This window comes from Pleurodeles waltl, chromosome 3_1 (assembly GCF_031143425.1).
Source record: "Pleurodeles waltl isolate 20211129_DDA chromosome 3_1, aPleWal1.hap1.20221129, whole genome shotgun sequence".
Taxonomy (NCBI): domain Eukaryota; kingdom Metazoa; phylum Chordata; class Amphibia; order Caudata; family Salamandridae; genus Pleurodeles; species Pleurodeles waltl.
In genome coordinates, this window is record NC_090440.1 from 194,408,643 (window position 1) to 194,435,479 (window position 26,837).

Below are 26,837 nucleotides of genomic sequence, written 5' to 3' on the forward strand. Positions count from 1 at the left end.
GTTAGGATGTGACCCCCTCCCCTTGGGAGGAGGCACAAAGAGGGTGTACTCACCCTCAGGGCTAGTAGCCATTGGCTACTAACCGCCCAGACCTAAACACGCCCTTAAATTTAGTATTTAAGGGCTCTCCCTGAACCTAGAAACTAGATTCCTGCAAACTACAAGAAGAAGGACTGCCTAGCTGAAAACCCCTGCAGAGGAAGACCAGAAGACGACAACTGCCTTGGCTCCAGAAACTCACCGGCCTGTCTCCTGCCTTCCAAAGAACTCTGCTCCAGCGACGCCTTCCAAGGGACCAGCGACCTCTGAATCCTCTGAGGACTGCCCTGCTTCGAAAAAGACAAGAAACTCCCGAGGACAGCGGACCTGCTCCAAAAAGACTGCAACTTTGTTTCAAGGAGCAGCTTTAAAGACCCTGCAATCTCCCCGCCAGAAGCGTGAGACTTGCAACACTGCACCCGGCGACCCCGACTCGGCTGGTGGAGAACCAACACCTCAGGGAGGACCCCCGGACTACTCTACGACTGTGAGTACCAAAACCTGTCCCCCCTGAGCCCCCACAGCGCCGCCTGCAGAGGGAATCCCGAGGCTTCCCCTGACCGCGACTCTTTGAAACCTAAGTCCCGACGCCTGGAAAAGACTCTGCACCCGCAGCCCCCAGGACCTGAAGGACCGGACTTTCACTGCAGAAGTGACCCCCAGGAGTCCCTCTCCCTTGCCCAAGTGGAGGTTTCCCCGAGGAACCCCCCCCTTGCCTGCCTGCAGCGCTGAAGAGATCCCTTGATCTCTCATTGACTAACATTGCGAACCCGACGCTTGTTCTATCACTGCACCCGGCCGCCCCCGCGCCGCTGAGGGTGAAATTTCTGTGTGGGCTTGTGTCCCCCCCGGTGCCCTACAAAACCCCCCTTGTCTGCCCTCCGAAGACGTGGGTACTTACCTGCAAGCAGACCGGAACCGGGGCACCCCCTTCTCTCCATTCTAGCCTATGCGTTTTGGGCACCACTTTGAACTCTGCACCTGACCGGCCCCGAGCTGCTGGTGTGGTGACTTTGGGGTTGCTCTGAACCCCCAACGGTGGGCTACCTTGGACCAAGAACTGAACCCTGTAAGTGTCTTACTTACCTGGTAAAACTAACCAAAACTTACCTCCCCCAGGAACTGTGAAAATTGCCCACTTTTAAAATAGCTATTTGTGAATAACTTGAAAAGTATACATGCAATTGAAATGATTCAAAGTTCCTAATGTAATTACCTGCAATACCTTTCAAACAAGATATTACATGTTAAATTTGAACCTGTGGTTCTTAAAATAAACTAAGAAAAGATATTTTTCTATAACAAAACCTATTGGCTGGATTTGTCTCTGAGTGTGTGTTCCTCATTTATTGTCTATGTGTATGTACAACAAATGCTTAACACTACTCCTTGGATAAGCCTACTGCTCGACCACACTACCACAAAATAGAGCATTAGTATTATCTCTTTTTACCACTATTTTACCTCTAAGGGGAACCCTTGGACTCTGTGCATGCTATTCCTTACTTTGAAATAGCACATACAGAGCCAACTTCCTACACACGGGGTCTGTTGGTCGCGGTTTATATTTTTTCTCCACCCTTGGAGTAATGGCCCTTCCTTTCACAGGCTCCTCAAACACTTGTTTGGAGTGTTTTAGCATTCCAGGTAGCATGGGGAGGCTCTGGTACTGGCTGTGTGTCGACGACAGTATACTAAATAGAAAGTCGTCTTCAATTGGCTCAGCATGCAGGCTGACATAATGAAACGCCGCTGCCCTTGACACCACCTGTGCGTAGGCTGTACTATCCTCTGGTGGCGACGGTCTAGCTGGATAACAGTCGGGACTGTTATCTGAAACTGGCGCATCATAAAGATCCCACGCGTCTGGATCATCCTGACTCATCCCTGTATGAGTTGGGGGACTGCATCATTGGTGGAGTGGCTACCGGTTTTGGTTGTGGAGAGCGTTGTGGAGATGGTGGCGGGGTTACTTGTTTAGCCACCTTCGCCTGTGGCTGCTTGTCTTTCTCTTGGAAGGCAAGTTTTCGTTTCATTCGAATCTGAGGGAGAGTACTGATCTTCCCTGTTTCTTTTTGGATGTGGAGCCTTCTTTGGGTGTAGTCTGGCTCCATTGTCTCCAGTTCCTGTCCAAATCTATGGGTTTGCATTTGTGAGGACAGGCCTTGTTCCTCTGTGTAGGAACTTGATTTCGGTTCCGAGGCTGGATGTTTCGGTATCGAAACCTTTTCGGCTGCCTTTTTCGGTTCCGACGACACTTTTTTGCTCTTCAGCGTACTGATTTCTCAGTGCCGAGATTTCTCTGCCCCGATGTCTCGGGGTCGAGTCTGCTCTGACCCTGTGTCTTGACCAGAGTCGGATGACTTCGACACATGCATGCCCTTTTTCGGGTCCGATGCCCGGTCACCTATTTTTCGGGTTGAGCCATGGCCTATTGGCGGTGGCGTCCCCTGGGCTTTACTGGTCTTTACGTGAGTCTTGTGTATCGACGTCTTACTCACGGTTTTCAGCGTCTGTTCAGGATCGACCTCTTCCGAATCCTCGATGGAGAAGGCTTCCTCTTCTTCCTCCAAGTGTTTTTGTCCTGTCGGCATCAACGCCATCTGTAGTCTTCTTGCTCTTCGGTCCCTTAAAGTCTTTCTGGACCGAAATGCTTGACAGGCCTCACAGGTATCCTCTGTGTTCTGGCGACAAACACAAATTACAGACCAAATGCTGATCTGTATAAGGATACTTGTTGTGACATTCAGGGCAGAAGCGGAATGGGGTCCGTTCCATTAGCCTTGAAGACGCACGCGGTCGGGCCGACCAGGCCCCGCTGGGGAATCGAAAACCCCAAAAGGCCGCCGGAGCTCTTCAAAATTCGGTGTCGATCTGTTGTAGCTAACCCGATACCGAACGCAAACAATACCGTCAAATTTTCCGAGTTTTTCACTAACTTTCCGAACCTAAGCGCGGAGCGAAAAGGAACACGTCCGAACCCGATGGCGGAAAAAAAACAATCTAAGATGGAGTCGACGCCCATGCGCAATGGAGCCGAAAGGGGAGTCCCCCCTCGATCTCGTGACTCGAAAAGACTTCTTCGAAGAAAAACAACTTGTAACACTCCGAGCCCAACACTAGATGGCGGGATATGCAAAGCATGTGTATCTGCAGCTACACATGCCATTGAACATATATATACACATATACACATACATAAATTCATGCACAATGCAAAGCAGAAAATAAGAATTAAAAATTCATCACCATGGGGTGGGTTCCTTCATCTCTGTGCCAGCAACGGGTCATGAACCCAGTCGACCATGAAGAGAGAACCACCCACCTACGGGAGAATGGGAGAGACGGCAGACAAAGGCGCCCCTTTCCCGACCAGAGTTCAATATTCAGTCTAGTTTCCTCCTGTAATATATTTTTAACAAGCTGGGGATGAGAATTCTAGAAATCCCCGCCCCCCCATTCAGTGAGTTGTTGTACAAAAGCTGGCCAAATCAGGACAGTGTTGAAAAAGCACGTTCAGAGACTAGCCACATCCCAAGATGCGCTCTCAAGACCAAACTGTTCGTTGCCGTACCATAAACATTCTCCTGGTACATCCTTTTCTTACCCTCACTCCTTCGTGTTATGTTCTAGCCCTTGCTGAGAAAGAGCACAAAAAGTGAAAACATGAGCAAAAAACAAGCTGCATAACTTGTACATGGAAAAATACCTGCATGCACAATGTAACAGTCCTTGAAGCTAAGTTCAGCACAAAATGGAGTCAGTGGTCAAGATTAAACAGTGGTTAAATACACATCATTACCCCTATTCCTTGACCATGTCCTGGTTTTGCGCATAGTGGTCTCCCTAGCCAACTTGGATCATGTTGGGGATCTAGGTGGACTAGTGTAAGGAAATGCCTCCTTGGCATGGTTACCCCCTGACTTTTTGCCTTTGCTGATGCTAAGTTTTGATTTGAAAGTGTGCTGAGGCCTGCTAACCAGGCCCCAGCACCAGTGTTCTTTCCCTAACCTGTACTTTTGTTTACACAGTTGGCACACCCTGGAATCCAGCTAAGTCCCTTGTAACTGGTACCCCTGGTACGAAGGGCCCTGATGCCAGGGAAGGTCTCTAAGGGCTGCAGCATATCTTATGCCACCCAGGAGACCCCTCACTCAGCACAGACACACTGCTTGCCAGCTTGTGTGTGCTGGTGAGAACAAAACGAGTAAAGTCGACATGGCACTCCCCTCAGGGTGCCCTGCCAACCTCACACTGCCTATGCAGTATAGATAAGTCACCCCTCTAGCAGGCCTTACAGCCCTAAGGCAGAGTGCACTATACCATAGGTGAGGGCACCAGTGCATGAGCACTGTGCCCCTACAGTGTCTAAGCAAAACCTTAGACATTGTAAGTGCAGGGTAGCCATAAGAGTATATGGTCTGGGAGTCTGTCAAACACGAACTCCACAGCACCATAATGGCTACACTGAAAACTGTGAAGTTTGGTATCAAACTTCTCAGCACAATAAATGCACACTGATGCCAGTGTACATTTTATTCTAACATACACCCTAGAGGGCACCTTAGAGGTGCCCCCTGAAACCTTAACCAACTACCCGTGTAGGCTGACTGGTTTTAGCAGCCTGCCACACTCGAGACATGTTGCTGGCCACATGGGGAGAGTGCCTTTGTCACTCTGTGGCTAGTAACAAAGCCTGTACTGGGTGGAGATGCTTATCACCTCCCCCTTGCAGGAACTGTAACACCTGGCGGTGAGCCTCAAAGGCTCCCCCCCTTTGTTACAGCACCCCAGGGCATTCCAGCTAGTGGAGTTGCCCGCCCCCTCCGGCCACGGCCCCACTTTTGGCAGCAAGGCCGGAGGAGATACTGAGGAAAAACAAGGAGGAGTCACTGGCCAGTCAGGACAGCCCCTAAGGCAACCTGAGCTGAGGTGACTCTGACTTTTAGAAATCCTCCATCTTGCAGATGGAGGATTCCCCCAATAGGGATAGGAATGTGACCCCCTCCCCTTGGGAGGAGGCACAAAGAGGGTGTAGCCACCCTCAGGGCTAGTAGCCATTGGCTACTGCCCTCCCAGACCTAAACACACCCCTAAATTCTGTATTTAGGGGCTCCCCAGAACCTAGGAACTCAGATTCCTGCAACCTAAGAAGAAGAGGACTACTAAGCTGAAAAACCCTGCAGAGAAGACGGAGACACCAACTGCTTTGGCCCCAGCTCTACCAGCCTGTCTCCCCCCTTCTAAAGACACTGCTCCAGCGACGCTTTCCCCAGGGACCAGCGACCTCTGAATCCTCAGAGGACTGCCCTGCTCTAGAAGGACCAAGAACTCCTGAGGACAGCGGCTCTGTTCACCCAAGACTGCAACTTTGTAACAAAGGAGCAACTTTAAAACAACTTGATTTCCCGCCGGAAGCGTGAGACTTGCTACTCTGCACCCGACCCCCCCGGCTCGACTTGTGGAGAACAAACACTTCAGGGAGGACTCCCCGGCGACTGCGAGACCGTGAGTAGCCAGAGTTGCCCCCCCCCCGAGCCCCCACAGTGACGCCTGCAGAGGGAATCCCGAGGCTCCCCCTGACCGCGACTGCCTGCTCCTCAGATCCCGACGCCTGGTAAAGACTCTGCACCCGCAGCCCCCAGGACCTGAAGGATCCAAACTCCAGTGCAGGAGTGACCCCCAGGAGGCCCTCTCCCTTGCCCAGATGGTGGCTACCCGAGGAGCCCCCCCCTTGCCTGCATCGCTGAAGTGACCCCTTGGTCTCCCATTGAAACCTATTGAAAACCCGACGCTTGTTTGCACACTGCACCCGGCCGCCCCCGTGCTGCTGAGGGTGTACTTTCTGTGCTAACTTGTGTCTCCCCCGGTGCCCTACAAAACCCCCCTGGTCTGCCCTCCGAAGACGCAGGTACTTACCAGCTGGCAGACTGGAACCGGGGCACCCCCTTATCCATTGAAGCCTATGCGTTTTGGGCACCACTTTGACCTCTGCACCTGACCGGCCCTGAGCTGCTGGTGTGGTAACTTTGGGGTTGCTCTAAACCCCCAACGGTGGGCTACCTTGGACCCAAACTTGAACCCCGTAGGTGGTGTACTTACCTGCAAAAACTAACTAACTCTTACTCCCCCCAGGAACTGTTGAAAATTGCACTGTCTAGTTTTAAAATAGCTATATGTGATTTATTTGAAAACTGTGTATGCTATTTTGATTATTCAAAGTTCCTAAAGAACCTACCTGCAATACCTTTCATTTGAAGTATTACATGTAAAATTTGAACCTGTGGTTCTTAAAATAAACTAAGAAAATATATTTTTCTATACAAAAACCTATTGGCCTGGAATTGTCTCCGAGTGTGTGTTCCTCATTTATTGCCTGTGTGTGTACAACAAATGCTTAACACTACTCCTTTGATAAGCCTACCGCTCGACCACACTACCACAAAATAGAGCATTAGTATTATCTCTTTTTGCCACTATCTTACCTCTAAGGGGAACCCTTGGACTATGTGCATACTATTCCTTACTTTGAAATAGTGCATACAGAGCCAAATTCCTACAACTAGAATATGCCAAACGAAGTAGAGCAGCTTCAGGTTGCAGAGTTGGAGACTGTGTCCGTGGGAGATTGTACGGAGGAGTACACTTAGGAATATTACGAGTCCTGACACTGTGGAACCAGACCCTGGCAAAGACTTTCCAGTCATCTTTGAGAAAGGTGAATAGGAGTTACCTGCCTCACTGTAGATCAGTCTGAGGAAGTGTTTGTTGTAGATGAAGGTTACCCATGTGTTCCTTGTCTAGGAGACCAGCGATGCCTTGACATGGACCTGGCAGTGGGTGAATGTTGCCTTGACGTCGAGTGAGGAGGAACTGACGTAGGCAGGGCTCTTGTGGAGGAATCCCACCTGGATGAAGTCTTATCCGCTAAATGATGCCTTGATGTCAACAGTGTTGAGTTGCCAGACAGAGTTTGCCTAGATGTGTCTCTCTATGTCGTTCAGTTTCTGGATGCGACTGACAGAAGCTTTCTAGGGGACGACTCAACATTGAACGGCACCTGGTTGCCTCGACAGAAAGTGACACGTATGTTTCAGGTCAATGAATGATGATGTGTTACCATTGTCATCTTCATCAGCGGAGCTTGCCTCAACGTCGAATGGCTGTGGACAGCTGTCGAAGGAGTCCCTGCATGACAGTCGTCACGACGTTGATCAGTAGTGATCTGTCGACAGATGCTTCAGCTACACGTGTCGAAGGCAAACTATGTTGGTATGACGAAAGAACTTCCCTCGAGGATGTGTTCTTCAACGTCTCAGCGGTCTTGCAGGCGAGGCTTGCCTAGTGGTTGAGGGCACTTTTTACATCAATCCAGATGCCAACAGGGAAGAGAGGTATTTTCTTACCTACGGAAGTAAATCTTGTGCTCTGTCTTTCTGTCCTATCAATAGATCTGCCTCGGGGGACTTCCTTGTGAAGAGAGTTAGCCTTCTTGGAGGAAAACTGACAGTAAATGAGGCATTTTTAGCCTTTAACAAAGGCTGCATAGATATTTGTAAATGCATGTTAATGTAGGTCTATAAAATACTATGTACATTTTTTATGTTATACATATATATTATATATATATTTATTTATTGAATATGTGCTACGTGGTCCCCACGTGTGGGTGGGAATATTCAGTTTGTCTGCTTACTGATGAAGATCTCTTGGAAGAAAATGTGATTTTCATAATGAATTAAGCTCAGGTCAGGGACTGGCCTAAATACAATTAGGTTACTGGCAGCCGTTGCACTGCTGAAGATTTAGCCAATCAAAAAGGCATAAAAACTAGGAAATTGCAATCCTCATGTTGAACATTAGCACAAAGTGCAATTAACAACAGGCCTTTGGGGTTTTGACAAGCAACAGCAATGTCTCTCTGATCCACACTCCCTTGCTGTAGGAAGTTGGCTCTGTATGTACTATTTCAAAGTAAGAAATAGCATGCACAGAGTCCAAGGGTTCCCCTTAGAGGTAAGATAGTGGCAAAAAGAGATAATTCTAATGCTCTATTTTGTGGCAGTGTGGTCGAGCAGTAGGCTTATCAGAGGGTGGTGTTAAACATTTGTTGTACACACACAGGCAACAAATGCGGAACACACACTCAAAGACAATTCCAGAAAGAGGTTTTTATATACAAAAATGTATTTTCTTAGTTTATTTTAAGACCCACAGGTTCAAGATTTACACACAATACTTAAAATGAAAGGTATTTCCCTCAGGTATCTTAGGAAATTTCAATTATCACAATAGCATGTACAGTTTTGGTTAAAATGGCAATAAGCTATTTTAAAAATGGACAGTGCAAAAATAAACAGTTCCTGGGGGGGTAAGTAAATGTTGAGTTCACAGGTAAGCAAAACACTTACAGGGTTCAAAGTTGGGTCCAAGGTAGCCCATCGTTGGGGGTTCAAGGCAACCCCAAAGTTACCACACCAGCAGCTCAGGGCCGGTCAGGTGCAGAGTTCAAAGTGGAGCCCAAAACGCATAGGCTTCAATGGAGAAGGGGGTGCCCCGGTTCCCGTCTGCCAGCAGGTAAGTACCCGTGACTTCGGAGGGCAGACCAGGGGGGTTTTGTAGGGCACCGGGGGGGACACAAGTCAGCACAAAAAGTACACCCTCAGCAGCACAGGGGCAGCCGGGTGCAGAGTGCAAACAGGCGTCAGGTTTGTAATAGGATTCAATGGGGAGACCCGGGGGTCTCTTCAACGATGCAGGCAGGCAAGGGGGGGGGGGAGGGGGGGGGGAGCTCCTCGGGGTAGCCACCACCTGGGCTAGGAAGAGGGCAGCCTGGGGGTCGCTCCTGCACTGGAGTTCAGTTCCTACAGGTCCTGGGGGCTGCGGGTGCAGTGTGTTTTCCAGGCGTCGGGTTCCTTGAAGCAGTCAGTCGCAATCAGGGGGAGCCTCTGGATTCCCTCTGCAGGCGTCGCTGTGAGGGCTGGGGGGGGGCGGGGGTCAACTCTGGCTACTCACGAGCTCGCAGTCGCTGGGGAGTCCTCCATGTAGAGTTAGTTTTCCGCAGGTCTAGCCGGAGGAGTCAGGTGCAGAATGGAAAGTCTCACGCTTCCGGCAGGAAACGTGTGGTCTTTAAAAGTTGTTTCGTTGTTGCAAAGTTGCAAGTTGGTTGAACAGGGCCGCTGTCCTCGGGAGTTTCTTGGTCCTTTTAGATACAGGGTAGTCCTCTGAGGCTTCAAAGGTCGCTGGACCATGGGGGACGCGTCGCTGTTGCAGTTTTTCTTGAAGTGGGGAGACAGGCCGGTAGGGCTGGGGCCGAAGCAGTTGGTGTCTCCGTCTTCTCTGCAGGGCTTCAGGTCAGCAGTCCTTCGTCTTCAGGTTGCAGGAATCTCTTTTCCTAGGTTCTGTGGGCCCTTAAATACTCCATTTAGGGGTGTGTTTAGGTCTGGGGGTTAGTAGCCAATGGCTACTCGCCCTGAGGGTGGCTACATCCTCTGTGTGCCTCCTCCCGGTGGGGAGGGGGTCACATCCCTAATCCTATTGGGGGAATCCTCCATCTGCAAGATGGAGGATTTCTAAAAGTCAGAGCCACCTCAGCTCAGGACACCTTAGGGGCTGTCCTGACTGGGGAGTGACTCCTCCTTGTTTTTCTCTATCTCCTCCGGCCTTACCGCCAAAAGTGGGGGCAGTGGCCGGAGGGGCGGGCATCTCCACTAGCTGGGATGCCTTGTGGCGCTGTAACAAAGAGGGTAAGCCTTTGAGGCTCACGGCCAGGTGTTACAGGTCCTGGAGGGGGAGGTGAGAAGCACCTCTACCCAGTACAGGCTTTGTTCTGGGCCATAGAGTGACAAAGGCACTCTCCCCATGTGGTCAGCAACATGTCTGGTGTGTGGCAGGCTGGTAAAACTAGTCAGCCCACACTGGAAGTTGGGTATGTTTTCAGGGGGCATCTCTAAGATGCCCTCTGGGTGTTTTTCACAATAAAATGTACACGGGCATCAGTGTGCATTTATTGTGCTGAGAAGTTTGGTACCAAACTTCCCAGTTTTCAGTGTAGCCATTATGGTGCTGTGGAGCTTGTGCATGATAGACTCCCAGACCATATACTCTTATGGCCACCCTGCACTTACAATGTCTAAGGTTTTGCTTAGACACTGTAGGGGCATAGTGCTCATGCACCTATGCCCTCACCTATGGTATAGTGCACCCTGCCTTAGGGCTGTAAGGCCTGCTAGAGGGGTGACTTATCTATGCCATAGGCAGTGTGAGGTTGGCATGGCACCCTAAGGGGAGTGTCATGTCTACTTAGTCATTTTCTTCCCACCAGCACACACAAGCTGGCAAGCAGTGTGTATGTGCTGTGTGAGGGGTCCCCAGGGTGGCATAATACATGCTGCAGCCCTTAGAGACCTTCCCTGGCATCAGGGCCCTTGGTACCAGGGGCACCAGTTACAAAGGACTTACCTGGGTGCCAGGGTTGTGGCAATTATGGAGACAAGGGTACAGTTTAGGGAAAGAACACTGGTGCTGGGGCCTGGTTAGCAGGGTCCCAACACACTTTCAAATCATAACTTGGTATCAGCAAAGGCAAAAAGTCAGGGGGTAACCATGCCAAGGAGGCATTGCCTTACACTTGCCAATTAAAAATTCTAGCTTATTTGAAGATCATGTCCGCGGATTGGAGGGGACACAAAGACTAATTTGTGCTTTAGTTTTTTTTTTTTTTTACTGAAGGTTTATATTCTACTGTCACATGATGTTTGGTCCGTCAAATCTATGCTGCAGTACAATTGCTTCACCTTTAATTACCAAGTATGTTTTAGAGGATATAAAAAAGCATCCATATTTCCATTTACGGAGCTACATTTTTTTTGTTCATATTCAAATTTAACGAAGTGAAAACACTGACCAGGTTTTTTAAATGTTTGTCAATGAAAAAGAGCATTCTAAGTACCATGTACTACTGAAGCCCATTCATCTGCCCATCAGAGATGCAAAAATGAAGACTCATTCGTTTTAAAGTGATTCTGGGCCAACATACATTTAGACACTTCTTCCGAGAACAATAAGAGTTTGAAAATAATTCACAAAGTTAGCACTTACAAGCAAGACTAAAGATTGTGACACAATATGGATCACAAGGATGAGTTACACTAGCTGTCCATGTTATTCTATGCAAGCAAGAGAAACCAAAACCCCATTCCTGCACAACCACTAACCTCTTTGCAGAGTGGCGTCCTCCCTGTGCACTTTGGCTGCTGGTAGCTTTTGGGCAATGCCCGATAGCTCGAACCCAGTCTTTTGCAGGAGGCATAGTCTATCTCCATTGCAATGCCCTCTGTTGCTCTCTCCTTGGGAAATGGCTCAATGTGAGACGATTCCTTGTAGCCCAAGAAAGTTTTGAACCAAGTAAACAACTCTGGAAATTTTCTGCATGGAAGAACATTCAAGAAAAAAAATTAGCAATCCAATTACCAAAATGTCACAACATTGAATTGAGACCAATACGACAGAGGCTGGCAGAATGATGGAATGGCCAATTAAGGATCTGAACGGGCGCTACTTATGAAGTTTAAGGACTGGGTAGGAGACGGTGAAAGATTAGGTATCTACCATAGATTGTGTGCCTCATTTGCAGTTTAGTATAACAATGTAAAAAAATAAATCAATAGTTTCATAGATTCAGGGCCACCTATTCACATCAGAAACTTACCTAATGACTAATATCTGAACATTACAGGGGGAGGGGCAGGCAGGGGTGAAGTGGTATAATTGCTCTGTTAATTTGGATACATTTTAGTCTGATGGAGGCGGGGAGGGGGTTGTGATGGTAACTGTAGGAAGTTGCCTCTGTATGTACTATTTCAAAGTAAGAAATAGCATGCACAGAGAGTCCAAGGGTTCCCCTTAGAGGTAAGATAGTGGCAACAAGAGATAATTCTAATGCTCTATTTTGTGGTAGTGTGGTCGAGCAGTAGGATTATCAGAGGGTAGTGTTAAGCATTTGTTGTACACACACAGGCAATAAATGAGGAACTCACACTCAGACAATTCCAGGCCAATAGGTTTTTGTATAGAAAAATATATTTTCTTAGTTTATTTTAAGAACCACAGGTTCAAGATTTACAATCAATACTTCAAATGAAAGGTACTTCACTTAGGTATCTTGGAACTTTGAATCAGCAAAATAGCATATACAGTTTTCACACAAATGGCAATAAGCTATTTTAAAACTGGACACTTAGTGCAATTTTCAACAGTTCCTGGGGGAGGTAAGTGTTTGTTAGTTTTGCAGGTAAGTAAACCAACTACAGGGTTCAAAGTTGGGTCCAAGGTAGCCCACCATTGGGGGTTCAGGGCAACCCCAAAGTTACCACACCAGCAGCTCAGGGCCGGTCAGGTGCAGAGGTCAAAGTGGTGCCCAAAACACATAGGCTTCAATGGAGAAGGGGGTGCTGCGGTTCCAGTCTGCAGCAGGTAGGTACCCGCGACTTCGGAGGGCAGACCAGGGGGGTTTTGTAGGGCACTGGGGGGAACACAAGTCAGCACAAAAAGTACACCCTCAGCAGCACGGGGGCGGTCGGGTGCAGAGTGCAAACAGGCGTCGGGTTTGCAATGGAGTTCAATGGGAGACCCAGGGGTCTCTTCAGCAGTGGGGGGGGGGGGGGAGGGGGGGGGGGGTGCTGAGCTCCTCGGGGTAGCCACCACCTGGGCAAGGGAGAGGGCCACCTGGGGGTCGCTTCTGCACTGGAGGTCGGATCCTTCAGGTCCTGGGGACTGCGGGTGCAGTGTCTTTACCAGACGTCGGGTTTTTCGAAGCAGGCAGTTGCGGTCAGGGGGAGCCTCTGGATTCCCTCTGCAGGCGTCGCTGGGGGGGGTCGGGGGGGGGGGGGTCAACTCTGGCTACTCACAGGGTCGTAGTCGCCGGGGAGTCCTCCCTGTAGTGTTGTTTCTCCGCAGGTCTTGCCAGGGGCGTCGGGTGCAGAGTGGAAAGTCTCACACTTCCGGCGGGAAACGTGCAGTCCTTTAAAAGTTGTTTCTTTGTTGCAAAGTTGTTTCTTCTTTGGAGCAGAGCCGCTATCCTCGGGAGTTCTTGGTCCTTTTAGATGCAGGGTAGTCCTCTGAGGCTTCAGAGGTCGCTGGACCCTGGGGGACGCGTCGCTGTTGCAGTTTTTCTTGAAGTGGGGAGACAGGCCGGTAGGGCTGAGGCAAAAGCAGTTGGTGTCTCCGTCTTCTCTGCAGGACTTTCAGGTCAGCAGTCCTTCTTCGTCTTCAGGTTGCAGGAATCTATCTTGCTTGGTTTTGGGGGGCCCTAAATACTCAATTTAGGGGTGTGTTTAGGTCTGGGGGGTTAGTAGCCAATGGCTACTAGCCCCGAGGGTGGCTAAACCCTCTTTGTGCCTCCTCCCTGAGGGGAGGGGGGAACATCCCTAATCCTATTGGGGGAATCCTCCATCTGCAAGATGGAGGATTTCTAAAAGTCAGAGTCACTTCAGCTCAGGACACCTTAGGGGTTGTCCTGACTGGCCAGTGACGACTCCTTGTTTTTCTCATTATCTCCTCCGGCCTTGCCGCCAAAAGTGGGGCCGTGGCCGTAGGGGCCGGGCATCTCCACTAGCTGGAGTGCCCTGTGGCGCTGTAACAAAGGGGGTGAGCATTTGAGGCTCCCCACCAGGTGTTACAGTTCCTGCAGGGGGAGGTGAGAAGCACCTCCACCCAGTACAGGCTTTGTTACTAGCCACAGAGTGACAAAGGCACTCTCCCCATGTGGCCAGCAACATGTCTGGTGTGTGGCAGGCTACCAAAAACTAGTCAGCCCACACTGGAAGTCGGGTAGGTTTTCAGGGGGCATCTCTAAGATGCCCTCTGGGGTGTATTTCACAATAAAATGTACACTGGCATCAGTGTACATTTATTGTGCTGAGAAGTTTGATACCAAACTTCCCAGTTTTCAGTGTAGCCATTATGGTGCTGTGGAGTTCGTGTATGACAGGCTCCCAGACCATATACTCTTATGGCCACCCTGCACTTACAATGTCTAAGATTTTGCTTAGACACTGTAGAGGCATAGTGCTCATGCACATATGCCCTCACCTATGGTATAGTGCACCCTGCCTTAGGGCTAGAGGGGTGACCTATCTATGCCATAGGCAGTGTGAGGTTGGCATGGCACCCTGAGGGGAGTGCCATGTCGACTTAGTCATTTTCTCCCCACTAGCACACAAATGGCAAGGAGGCATTTCCTTACACATCACCTTTCCCAAGAGAGTCTTCATTTTCTAAGTGGAAGAACCTGGAAAGGCCATCTGCATTTGATGGGCAGTCCCAGGTCTGTGTTCCACTATAAAGTCCATTCCCTGTAGGGAGATGGACCACATCAACAGTTTTGGATTTTCAACTTTCATTTGCATTAGCCATCTGAGAGGTCTGTGGTCAGTTTGAACTACAAAGTGAGTACCAAAGAGGTATGGTCTCAGCTTCTTCAGGGACCAAACCACAGCAAAGGCCTCCCTCTCAATGGCACTCCAACGCTGCTCCCTGGGGAGTAACCTCCTGCTAATCAAAGCAACAGGCTGGTCAAGGCCATCATCATTTGTTTGGGACAAAACTGCCCCTATCCCATGTTCAGAGGCATCAGTCTACACAATGAACTGCTTGGAGTAATCTGGAGCTTTTAGAACTGGTGCTCTGCACATAGCTTGTTTCAGGGTGTCAAAGGCCTGTTGGCATTCTACAGTCCAGTTTACCTTCTTGGGCATTTTCTTGGAGGTAAGTTCTGTGAGGGGTGTCACTATTGATCCATATCCCTTCACAAACCTCCTGTAGTACCCAGTCAAGCCAAGGAATGCCCTGACTTGAGTCTGGGTTTTTGGAGCTGCCCAGTCCAGAATAGTCTGGATCTTGGGCTGGAGTGGCTGAACTTGGCCTCCACCTACAAGGTGTCCCAAGTAAACCACAGTTCCCTGCCCTATCTGTCATTTGGATGCCTTGATAGAGAGGCCTGCTGCTTGCAGGGCCTTCAAAACCTTCTTCAGGTGGACCAGGTGATCCTGCCAGCTGGAGCTAAAGACAGCAATATCGTCAAGATAAGCTGCACTAAAGGACTACAAGCCAGCAAGGACTTGATTCACCAACCTTTGGAAGGTGGCAGGGGCATTCTTTAAACCAAAGGGCATAACAGTAAACTGATAGTGCCCATCAGGTGTGGAGAATGCTGTCTTTTCTTTTGCTCCTGGTGCCATTTTGATTTGCTAGTACCCTGCTGTTAAGTCAAAGGTACTTAGGAATTTGGCAGCACCCAATTTGTCAATCAGTTCATCAGCCCTTGGAATGGGATGGGCGTGACAGAATTAAGTCCTCTGTAGTCCACACAAAACCTCATCTCTCTCTTTCCATCTTTGGTGTGAGGTTTGGGGACTAAGACCACTGGGCTAGCCCAGGGGCTGTCAGAGTGCTCAATGACTCCCAATTCCAGCATCTTGTGGACTTCCACTTTGATGCTTTCCTTAACTTGGTCAGACTGTCTGAAAATGTTCTTTTTGACAGGCATGCTGTCTCCCGTGTCCACATCATGGGTACACAGGTGTGTCTGACCAGGGGTTAGGGAAAAGAGCTCAGCAAACTGCTGTAAGACCTTCCTACAGTCAGATTGCTGTTGGCCAGAGAGGGTGTCTGAATAGATCACTCCATCTACTGAGCCATCTTTAGGGTCTGTGGAGAGGAGATCAGGGAGAGGTTCACTCTCAGCTTCCTGGTCCTCATCTGTTACCATCAACAGATCACATCTGCCCTGTCATGAAAGCGTTTCAGTCGGTTCACATGGATCACCCTTTTGGGGGTCCTGCTAGTGCCTAGGTCTACCAGGTAGGTGACCTGACTCTTTCTTTCTAGCACTGGGTAAGGGCCACTCCATCTGTCCTGAAGTGCCCTGGGAGCCACAGGCTCCAGAACCCAGACTTTCTGCTCTGGCTGAAATGCAACGATAGCAGCCTTTTGGTCATACCACATCTTCTGGAGTTGTTGGCTGGCCTCAAGGTTTTTGCTTGCCTTTTCCATCCTGGAACGTAGGCCTAGTACATAGTCCACTATATCTTGTTTAGGCTCATGAAGAGGTCTCTGCCAGCCTTCTTTTACAAGAGCTAGTGGTCCCCTTACAGGATGGCCAAACAGAAGTTCAAAGGGGGAAAACCCTACTCCCTTCTGAGGCACCTCTCTGTAGGCGAAAAGCAGACATGGAAAGAGGACATCCCATCTCCTTTTGAGCTTTTCAGGGAGCCCCATGATCATGCCTTTCAATGTCTTGTTAAACTTTTCTACAAGACCATTGGTTTGTGGATGGTATGGTGTGGTGAATTTGTAAGTCACCCCATAGTCATTCCACATATGCTTCAGGTATGCTGACATGAAGTTGGTACCCCTGTCAGACACCACCTCCTTAGGAAATCCCACTCTGGTAAAGATACCAATGAGTGCTTTAGCTACTGCAGGGGCAGTAGTGGATCTAAGGGGAATTGCTTCAGGGTACCTAGTGGCATGATCCACTACCACTAGGATATACTGGTTCCCCGAGGCTGTGGAAGGTTCCTGTGGACCCACTATGTCCACACCCACTACTTCAAAGGGGACCCCCACAACTGGAAGTGGAATGAGGGGAGCCTTTGGGTGTCCACCTGTCGTAACATTGGCTTGACAGGTGGCACAGGAGACACAAAACTCCTTTACTTTCTGGGACATGTTGGGCCAATAGAAATGGTTAACTAACCTTTCCCAAGTCTTGGTTTGTCCCAAATGCCCAGCAAGTGGAATATCATGAGCTAAGGTTAGAATGAAGTTCCTAAACTCCTGAAGCACTACCACTCTCCTAGTGGCACCAGGTTTGGGATCTCTTGCCTCAGTGTAGAGGAGTCCATCTTCCCAATAGACTATGTGATCTTTCCTTTGGTCTCTTCAGCAGCTTGCTGCCTAAGGCCTTCAAGAGAGGGACAGGTTTCTTGCCCCTTACACAACTGTTCCCTTGTGGGTCCCCCTGGGCCTAAGAGTTCAACCTGATAAGGTCCCAACTCCATAGGCTCAGTTCCCTCAGAGTGCAGAACTTCTTCCTGGGAAGAGAGGTTCTCTTTCTCTTGTTATGTTGAAGCTGGTTCACCAGTCTTCTTTCCTTTTCTCTTGGAGGGTTGGGCCCTTTTTCCACGGTCCAACACCATTTTTTCACCCTGAGCCTTGCACTGTGCCCTTGTCTTGACACACACCAGTACAGGGATACCCAGCATGGCTGCATGGGTTTTGAGTTCTACCTCAGCCCATGCTGAGGACTCCAGGTCATTTCCAAGCAAACAGTCTACATGGATATTTGAGGAGACCACTACCTGTTTCAGGCCATTGACCCCTCCCCACTCTAAAGTTACCATAGCCATGGGATGTACTTTAGTCTGATTGTCAGCGTTGGTGACTGGATAAGTTTGTCCAGCCAGGTATTGACCAGGGGAAACCAGTTTCTCTATCACCATGGTGACACTGGCACCTGTAACCCTCGGGCCTTCTACACTAGTCCCATTAATTAAGAGTTGCTGCCTGTATTTTTGCATATTAGGTGGCCAGGCAGCCAGTGTGGCTAAGTCCACCCCACCCTCAGAGACTAATGTAGCTTCCGTGTTGTAAGGAAATGGCTCCCTGTTGCAGTTACCCCCCACTTTTTGCCGGATACTGATGCTGACTTGACTTAGAAGTGTGCTGGGACCCTGCTAACCAGGTCCCAGCACCAGTGTTCTTTCACCTAAAATATACCATTGTTTCCACAATTGGCACAACCCTGGCACCCAGGTAAGTCCCTTGTAACTGGTACCCCTGGTACCAAGGGCCCATGGGAAGGTCTCTAAGGGCTGCAGCATGTCTTATGCCACCCTAGGGACCCCTCACTCAGCACAGACACACTGCTTGCCAGCTTGTGTGTGCTGATGGGGAGAAAATGACTACGTCGACATGGCACTCCCCTCAGGGTGCCATACCAACCGCCCACTGCCTGTGCCATAGGTAAGTCACCCCTCTAGCAGGCCTTACAGCCCTAAGGCAGGGTGCACAATACCACAGGTGAGGTCATAGGTGCATGAGCACCATGTCCCTACAGTGTCTAAGCAAAACCTTAGACATTGTAAGTGCAGGGTAGCCATAAGAGTATATGGTCTGGGAGTTTGTCAAAAACGAACTCCACAGCTCCATAATGGCGACACTGAATACTGGGGAGTTTGGTATCAAACTTCTCAGAATAATAAACCCACACTGATGACAGTGTCCTTTCCTAAGGCATTTCCTTAGGCAATCTAACCAACTTTTTGTGGCCTTCAGTGCTCTGCGTAAAGGACTAGCATTATCCAAACAGGGGATTGCAAGGTGGATAGGCTCTGCGATTAACTATTGTTATACAGCGGCAGGAAAACCCTTGCAGAATTCAGCACGTGCACATTCAACAAGAAAAATGGCTGCATCCATGGCGTTTTTTGCAGGAGTGCCCATTCAGGACATCTGCAGGGCAGCCACGTGGAAGTCAACGCATACTTTTGCGAGGCATTACTGTTAAGAGGAAACTCAGCAAGGCGATATGGCGGTAGAACAAGCGGTGTTATGACATCTTTTCCAGTAACGGTGAGCTGTTGTATTTCTTTATTCCTTTTTTCCCGCCAGCCCATATTGTATAGGTTTGTCTCTTCCTATAAAGCTTTGATATTTCTTGTTTTTACCTACTCATGGTAACGTTCTTTAGTCCTATTTATTGCATATCTAATATGGTATATTTCCTACATAATATTTTTTTCTTTAAGGATTTTGCTGATACATGTTCCAGGATCGTGTATATATTCAATGGCATGTTTAGCTGCAGATCCACATGCTATGCATATTCTGCTATCTAGTGTTGGGCTCGGAGTGTTACAAGTTGTTTTTCTTTGAAGAAGTATTTTCGAGACACAGGATTGAGTGACTCCTCGTTTTTGGGTCTATTGCGCATGGGCATCGACTCCATGTTAGATTGTTTTCTTTCCGCCATCGGGTTCGGACGTGTTTCTTTTTGCTCCGATAGTTTGAGTCGGAAAAGTTCTATAACTCGTTAATTCTCGTCGGTATTGTTTTGATCGCGTAACATCTCTCGTCAACACTTCGGTACCGTCGGAGCAAACATCTTTGCTCGCCCTTTGGGGCGCTCGTGCCCAACTCTGGCCAGGCCGACCGCGTGAAAGCCTCATGGACCGGACCCCATTCCGCTTTTGTCCTCGCTGCCACTCCAAATTGCCATATACCGACCAACATCTCGCCTATAATGTGTCTCTCCCCAGGCCATCAAGAGAAAATTGTGAAGCCTGCAGATCATTCCGTTGCAAGAAAACTCTCTGAGACAGAAGAGCATGGAGACTGGAGATGGCGTCAAAGAGCACAGAACGTCTCGACGTCGAGGAAGAAGAGATAGAGCACAGTGCAATCTCACACTGCAATCTCCGTCCGAGGGTCTGACTCCGAGCAGGAGTCCGAGGAGGGCAGACCGGTCAAATCAAGTGAGTACGCCTGCCCCTGTCCCATCCAAGCCCAAACATAAGGCCTGGGGAAGGCCACTGCCGGAAGGCCATGGCTCGACCCGCAAAAAGACCCTTGGTGACCAAGCAACAACTTAGACACCAAAAAAGGCCACAACACTGAAGCCTTCGGACTCGAGCCGAGGCACTGGCTCCGAAGCAAGCAGACATTGAACCCACGAGTTGAAACCGCAAAAATTGCTTTTGGAGCCGAGGCCAGTGTAGCCATTATGGAGCTGTGGAGTTCGTTTTTGACAGACTCCCAGACCACATTCTCTTATGGCTACCCTGCACTTACAATGTCTAAGGTTTTGCTTAGCCAGTGTAGGGGCATAGTGCTCATGCACATATGCCCTCACCTGTGGTATAGTGCACCCTCCCTTGGGGCTGTAAGGCCTGCTAGAGGGGTGACTTACCTATGCCACAGGCAGTGTGAGGTTGGCATGGCACCCTGAGGGGAGTGCCATGTCGACTTACTCGTTTTGTCCTCACCAGTACACACAAGCTGGCAAGCAGTGTGTCTGTGCTGAGTGAGGGGTCCCTAGGGTGGCATAAGACATGCTGCAGCCCTTAGAGACCTTCCTGGCATCAGGGCCCTTGCTACCAGGGGTACCAGTTACAAGGGACTTACCTGGAGGCCAGGGTTGTGCCAATTGTGGAGACAATGGTACATTTTAGGTGAAAGAACACTGGTGCTGGGGCCTGGTTAGCAGGGTCCCAGCACACTTCTCAGTCAAGTCAGCATCAGTATCAGGCAAAAAGTGGGGGGTAACTGCAACAGGGAGCCATTTCTTTACAACTGTGTACTACAGGAGGTTTGTGAAGGGGTATGGATCCATAGTGACACCCCTCACAGAACTTACCTCCAAGAAAATGGCCAAGAAGGTAAACTGGACTGTAGAATGCCAACAGGCCTTTGACACCCTGAAACAAGCTATGTGCACAGCACCAGTTCTAAAAGCTCCAGATTACTCCAAGCAGTTCACTGTGCAGTTTGATGCCTCTGAACATGGGATAGGGGCAGTTATGTCCCAAACAAATGATGATGGCCTTGACCAGCCTGTTGCTTTCATTAGCAGGAGGTTACTCCCCAGGGAGCAGCGTTGGAGTGCCATTGAGAGGGATGCCTTTGCTGTGGTTTGGTCCCTGAAGAAGCTGAGACCATACCTCTTTGGTACTCACTTTGTAGTTCAAACTGACCACAGACCTCTCAGATGGCTAATGCAAATGAAAGGTGAAAATCCAAAACTGTTGAGGTGGTCCATCTCCCTACAGGGAATGGACTTTATAGTGGAACACAGACCTGGGACTGCCCATGCCAATGCAGATGGCCTTTCCAGATTCTTCCACTTAGAAAATGAAGACTCTCTTGGGAAAGGTACCTACCTGCTGGCAGACTAGAACCGGGGCACCCCTATCTCCATTAGAGCCTATGTGTTTTGGGCACCACTTTGACCTCTGCACCTGACCGGCCTTGAGCAGCTGGTGTGGTAACTTTGGGGTTGCCCTGAACCCCCAACGGTGGGCTACTTTGGATCCAACTTTGAACCCTGTAAGTGCTTTACTTACCTACAAAACTAACCAATACTTACTTTCCCCCAGGAACTGTTGAATTTTGCACTGTGTCCAATTTTAAAATAGCTTATTGCCATTTTTGCCACAAATGTACATGCTATTGTGATGATTCGAGGTTCCAAATACCTGAGTGAAATACCTTTCATTGAAAGTATTGTTTGTAAATCTTGAACCTGTGGTTCTTAAAATAAACTAAGAAAATATATTTTTCTATATAAAAAACCTTTTGGCCTGGAATTGTCTTTGAGTGTGTGTTCCACATTTATTGCCTGTGTGTGTACAACAAATGCTTAACACTACCCTCTGATAAGCCTACTGCTCAACCACACCAACACAAAATAGAGCATTAGAATTATCTCTTTTTGCCACTATCTTACCTCTAAGGGGAACCCCTTGGACACCCTAGAAGGCTAGTAGGAGCAATGCTAGGTGTCCTCTAAGGAGCCCCCAGAGTCCATGGAATCATACTTCCAATACTGGCAACAGTATTGGGTTATGATTCCAACAGGTTTGATACCAAACATGCCTAGGTTTGGAGTTACCATTATGTAGCTGGACATAGGTAGTGCCCTATGTCCAGTACATACATAAGATGGCACCCCTGCACTCACGAAGTCCATGAAAACGGTACTGAGTTAGTAGGGGCACCTCTGCTAGTGCAGGGGTGCCGTCACACACAGGTACTTGCACCCTGCCCTCTGGGTTAGAAGGGCCTGCCATAGGGGTAACTTACAGTAAGACCTGGTGCAGTGACCTGTAGTGAAAAGGATGTAAGCACCCTTTCAATCAGACTGCAATGGTAGACCTGCAGAACATTTTCCATGAGCTCCCCATGGGTGGCATAATACATGCTGCAGCCCATGGGGATCCCCTGGTACCATATAATAGGAACTTGCATGACGGCACCAGTATGCCAAATGTGGGGTGAAAATAGTATAAGTTACCACGTTAGAAGGGAGGGAGCCTAATCACTGGGGTCCTGGTTAGAAGGATCCCAGTGAACATAGTCAAACACGGTGACAAACAGGCAAAAAGTGGGGGTAACCATGCTAAAAAAATAAGATATTTTCTTACACCTGCTCTAAAAACTTCACACGTAAGGGAAGTCTGTGAAAGTGTTGTGCTTTTATTAAATCAATCTTTTTTGATATACACCCTGGGTAATATCAGGCTTAGATAAACCAGTTCCTTCTCGGATTACAAAAGTCATAATAGTAGACTACTGCAAAATGCTACTGAAAAAGCTACTTTAAAAAAAAGAAAACCTCCATGTTTCCCTGGTTTATGGATGCCTCAAATCTTTAAATATAATTCTGTAAATATTTACAATGTGCAGTGCTTAACCAGCACTGAATCAAAAACTAATTTTATTTTCCTAATGTACACTAATCAAACTTGCAGAATGCCCTTGCAAGATTCTGTCTAAGTTATACAACATAGCTAGCCATCTACTCAAAGTACAATGCAAGGCAGAATAATTGTGATAGTCTATATAGATGACAAATTAAATTGACCATTGCACTTTTTATGTTGTCCACACGTTTGCTAGTACTTCAGTGCATCCTCTACCCAAGAACAAAAATAGGCCGGGCATACTCAGAATGCCTACGTGTTGCACAAGCAAACCATATCAAAATTTTGGATCACCTGCTTGAGTTTTAAATGTATGTCTTTCAAATTATTGTCATCAGAATGTTTTTAGTATGTGTTCCACTTTATTTGAGAAGAAAACTCAAAGACAAGAAACTGATTTACCAACTTGCCAGTCCTCAAGAGCACAGCGCTCTAATCAAATAGCCCCATGAATCGTCAGTGCTCAAAACCTGAACAGTCATTCTGTGATATATTATAGGAAACCTCAGACACAGAGGGCCACTGACGTGGGGAGCAGACCCCAGGTCAAAGTACATTACACATTACAGTAAACAGTCACTGCTACTCCTGTTAGAATATAGGTATAACTCAAATGGATATATATTCAAACAAGAATTAGAGCAAAATACTCAAGTACAAAAGTTAATTAAATAATTTACATTAATTCATTAATATATGATATCAATACCCTACAGGGAAGTTGAATAGAACATTGTCTAAGTTTGGATTGTATTATTTTGGTTAATTGAGGTTTTCATTGTGTATATCTGATCAGTAATATTCAAGTACTATGTACGCGTTGCTATGCCTACATTTTATCGTAACAGTCCAGAGCAGCAGTGGTTGTTTTATGCATAATACATGTTAAGAAATTCAATTTAAGAATATCAAGCCTTACACATATGTCACATGCCCTTTCAATGTGATTTACAGAGCAAAAGTGTGGCTGGAATATCACAAGTACTTACCCCAGGAAGGGGGAAACCAGCTGCACCAGCTCCCCCCGGGAGATAACTTCTTGGTTAAATATCACTAAGCAACGCAGGAAGTTTTCATATGCTTCAACACTATGCAGTGCTTTTCGAACCTATCAGAGGAGACATTCAAAGAGCTGTTGGGAAGGTTTTCTTTTTAAGAACTATGGGCCAAATTACACGAACACAGGAAATACCAAGGCTGCAAACTCTAATTCATTTGAATCACTCTCCACAGTACATTAAGAACAATCTTCACCTCATTTCTTGAGGGAGCATAATTAGGAGAAAAGTTCAGTCTCCATACCCCTCAAACTCTCCATGAAGTAGGAGAGAAGATTAGTCTTCATCATTTAAGCAATAACTTTCACTAAGCTCACAAATGCATTTTGTGTGTAGGGAGAATAAAAAGTTACTTACCTGTAAGAACTAGTTTGCACCTTGTTTTCCAGGAAAATGTATGCCTAAAATATGGATAACAACATTTTCTTTTTAAGGAATAAAGTATACAAAGAGAAACATGAGTAACAATTACCTTTGTAGTGCTACAACCTTAGCAAGTGGCTTTTATTTAACTCTTCATAACTGCACAGAATGGCAGCAATGTGTTAGATGAAACCTAACAAGTTGAAAATGGGGCTAATGGCACTAATCTGCGCAGAGGACCAAGTAAATTTCACTATAGTCTGACAAATGATTTTTTCCCCCAGGCCCAGATGGGATGGAAAGTCTAATCTATGTTCTTTTAAGTGAAACAACTATTTGCAATAAGTCACGTTTTCAACACCGAGCCCTTACTCCTCAGCAGCATGATATAATGTGCTTGTAGCCTGTATTCACATTTCTCTTCACCTGAAGAAGTCCTACCACAAGGGAAAGTAATGTTGAAACAAGCATTTACAATGCAATGGGTCTCACGTTTGCTCGAGTTAGAGATACTAGTGTTGTAAATTCATAACTGGACTTTTCTTGCCAATTAAATCGAAAATGAAAAGTAAAACAGTTGACATAAGCAAGCCGATTCAAAGCGCCACGGCCACCGTGAGCATGAGCGTGAAAGAGAAACACTAAAGGAAAAAGAAGTTCACTGGCAGTCAAACGTGTAGGCAAACGTTCAGTTATCCAAGTAACACAAAAAGTGGGGGTAACTATGCTAAAAAGATGGCACTTTTCTACACTGTGGTTTATAAGCGCTTTACACTCTTCCAACATAAGCCTGAGATGCTCTCCACAGCTACCCTTAGAGAGCATTGGTTATCTATGCACCAAAACACTATTACTAAGGGTAGCCTGGACTCAGTATAGGGTACCACATCATAGGTGTACACCATAAACTGAGCAAGCCTCCTACACTCCTCAATAAAGACGATGACCTCTGAGAAGTCACCCCGTTGAAGTTACTCCCCACCTTTTGCCTGATGCTGAGAAGTGTCCTGGGACCCTGTTAACCAGGCCCCAGCACCAGTGTTTTTTTCACCTAAAATGTACCATTGTTTCCACAATTGGCACACCCCAGGCACACAGATATGTCCCTTGTATAAGGGTACCAGTGGTACCAAGGGCCCTGATACCCGGGAAGTTCTCTAAGGGCTGCAGCATGTGTTGTGCTTCCCTTAGGGACCCCTCACCTAACACATGCACACTGCCATTGCAGATTGTGTGTGTTGGTGGGGATAAAAAGGCAAAGTCAACATGGAATTCCCCTCAGCTGCATGAGTAATATGCCCCTACAGTGTCGAAGTCTATTCTTAGACATTGTAAGTACAGCGTGGCCATATTAAGTATATGGTCTGGGAGTTTGTCAAAAACAAACTCCACATCCCCATAATGGCTACCCTGAATACTGGGAAGTTTGGTATCAAACTTCTCAGACTAATAAGCCCACACTGATGCCAGTGTTGGATTTATTAACAAATGCACACAGAGGGCATCTTAGAGATGCCCCCTGTATTTTACTCAATCCTTCAGTGCAGGACTGACTGGTTTGTGCCAGCCTGCTGCTGGGAATGAAAATGTCACTTACCCAGTGTACATCTGTTTGTGGCATCAGTCGCTGAAGATTCACATGTTGTGCATAGCCCGCCATCTGGTGTTGGGTCGGAGTGTTACAAGTTGTTTTTCTTCGAAGAAGTCTTTCGAGTCACGGGACCGAGGGACTCCTCCTCTTTGTCTCCATTGCGCATGGGCGTCGACTCCATCTTCGATTGTTTTCCCCGCAGAGGGTGAGGTAGGAGTTGTTTGTTAGTAATAGTGCCCATGCAATTGAGTGAATAAGTATGTACCTAACTAAGATTTAATATATTTACAAATGTACAAAGTTGAAGCTAACTTCCAAACGGCTACAGGCTCCCGGGGAGGTGGGTGGGCACATGTGAATCTTCAGCGACTGATGCCACGAACAGATGTACACTGGGTAAGTGACATTTTCAGTTCGATGGCATCTGTCGCTGTAGATACACATGTTGTGCATAGACTAGTAAGCAGTTATCTCCCCAAAAGCGGTGGCTCAGCCTGTAGGAGTGGAAGTAGTCTGAAATAAGGTTCTTAGTACGGCTTGACCTACTGTAGCTTGTTGTTCTGATAGCACGTCTACACAGTAGTGCTTGGTAAATGTGTGAGGCGTAGACCATGTGGCTGCCTTACATATTTTGTGCATTGGAATATTCCCTAGGAATGCCATGGTAGCGCCTTTCTTTCTGGTTGAGTGTGCCCTTGGTGTAATGGGCAGTTGCCTCTTTGCTTTAAGGTAGCAGATTTGGATGCACTTAACTATCCACCTGGCTATACCCTGTTTCGATATTGGGTTTCCTGCGTGAGGTTTTTGAAATGCAATAAACAGTTGTTTAGTTTTTCTGATGTCTTTAGTTCTGTCGATGTAGTACATCAGTGCTCTTTTGACGTCTAATGTATGTAGTGCCCTTTCAGCTATGGAATCTGGCCGTGGGAAGAACACTGGTAGCTCTACCGTTTGATTTAGGTGGAACGGTGAAATTACCTTTGGCAAAAATTTAGGATTGGTCCTTAGGACTACTTTATTTTTGTGTAGTTGGATAAAAGGTTCTTGTATCGTAAACGCCTGAATTTCACTAACTCTTCTTAGAGATGTGATGGCGATGAGAAATGCAACCTTCCAGGTTAGGAATTGTATTTCGCAAGAATGCATGGGTTCAAAAGGTGGACCCATGAGTCTTGTTAAGACGATGTTGAGGTTCCATGAAGGAACGGGTGGTGTCCTTGGTGGTATAATTCTTTTGAGGCCTTCCATAAATGCTTTAATGACAGGTATCTTAAATAGTGAAGTTGAATGGGTAATCTGCAG

At 47.7% G+C, this 26,837-nt stretch overlaps 1 protein-coding gene across 7 annotated transcripts in view; it reads right to left on the reverse strand.

The window, feature by feature from the left end:
- Nucleotides 1–26,837, reverse strand: part of SIN3A (SIN3 transcription regulator family member A) — a 558,946-nt gene that overhangs the window by 311,479 nt on the left and 220,630 nt on the right. For all 7 annotated transcript variants that reach the window (XM_069222171.1, XM_069222166.1, XM_069222167.1 and 4 more), the window contains 2 exons: nt 23,513–23,631; nt 11,256–11,466 (listed from right to left, as the gene is read on the reverse strand). In XM_069222171.1, coding sequence (XP_069078272.1) covers nt 11,256–11,466; nt 23,513–23,631 — 330 coding nt within the window. The remainder of the gene's footprint in view (nt 1–11,255; nt 11,467–23,512; nt 23,632–26,837) is intronic.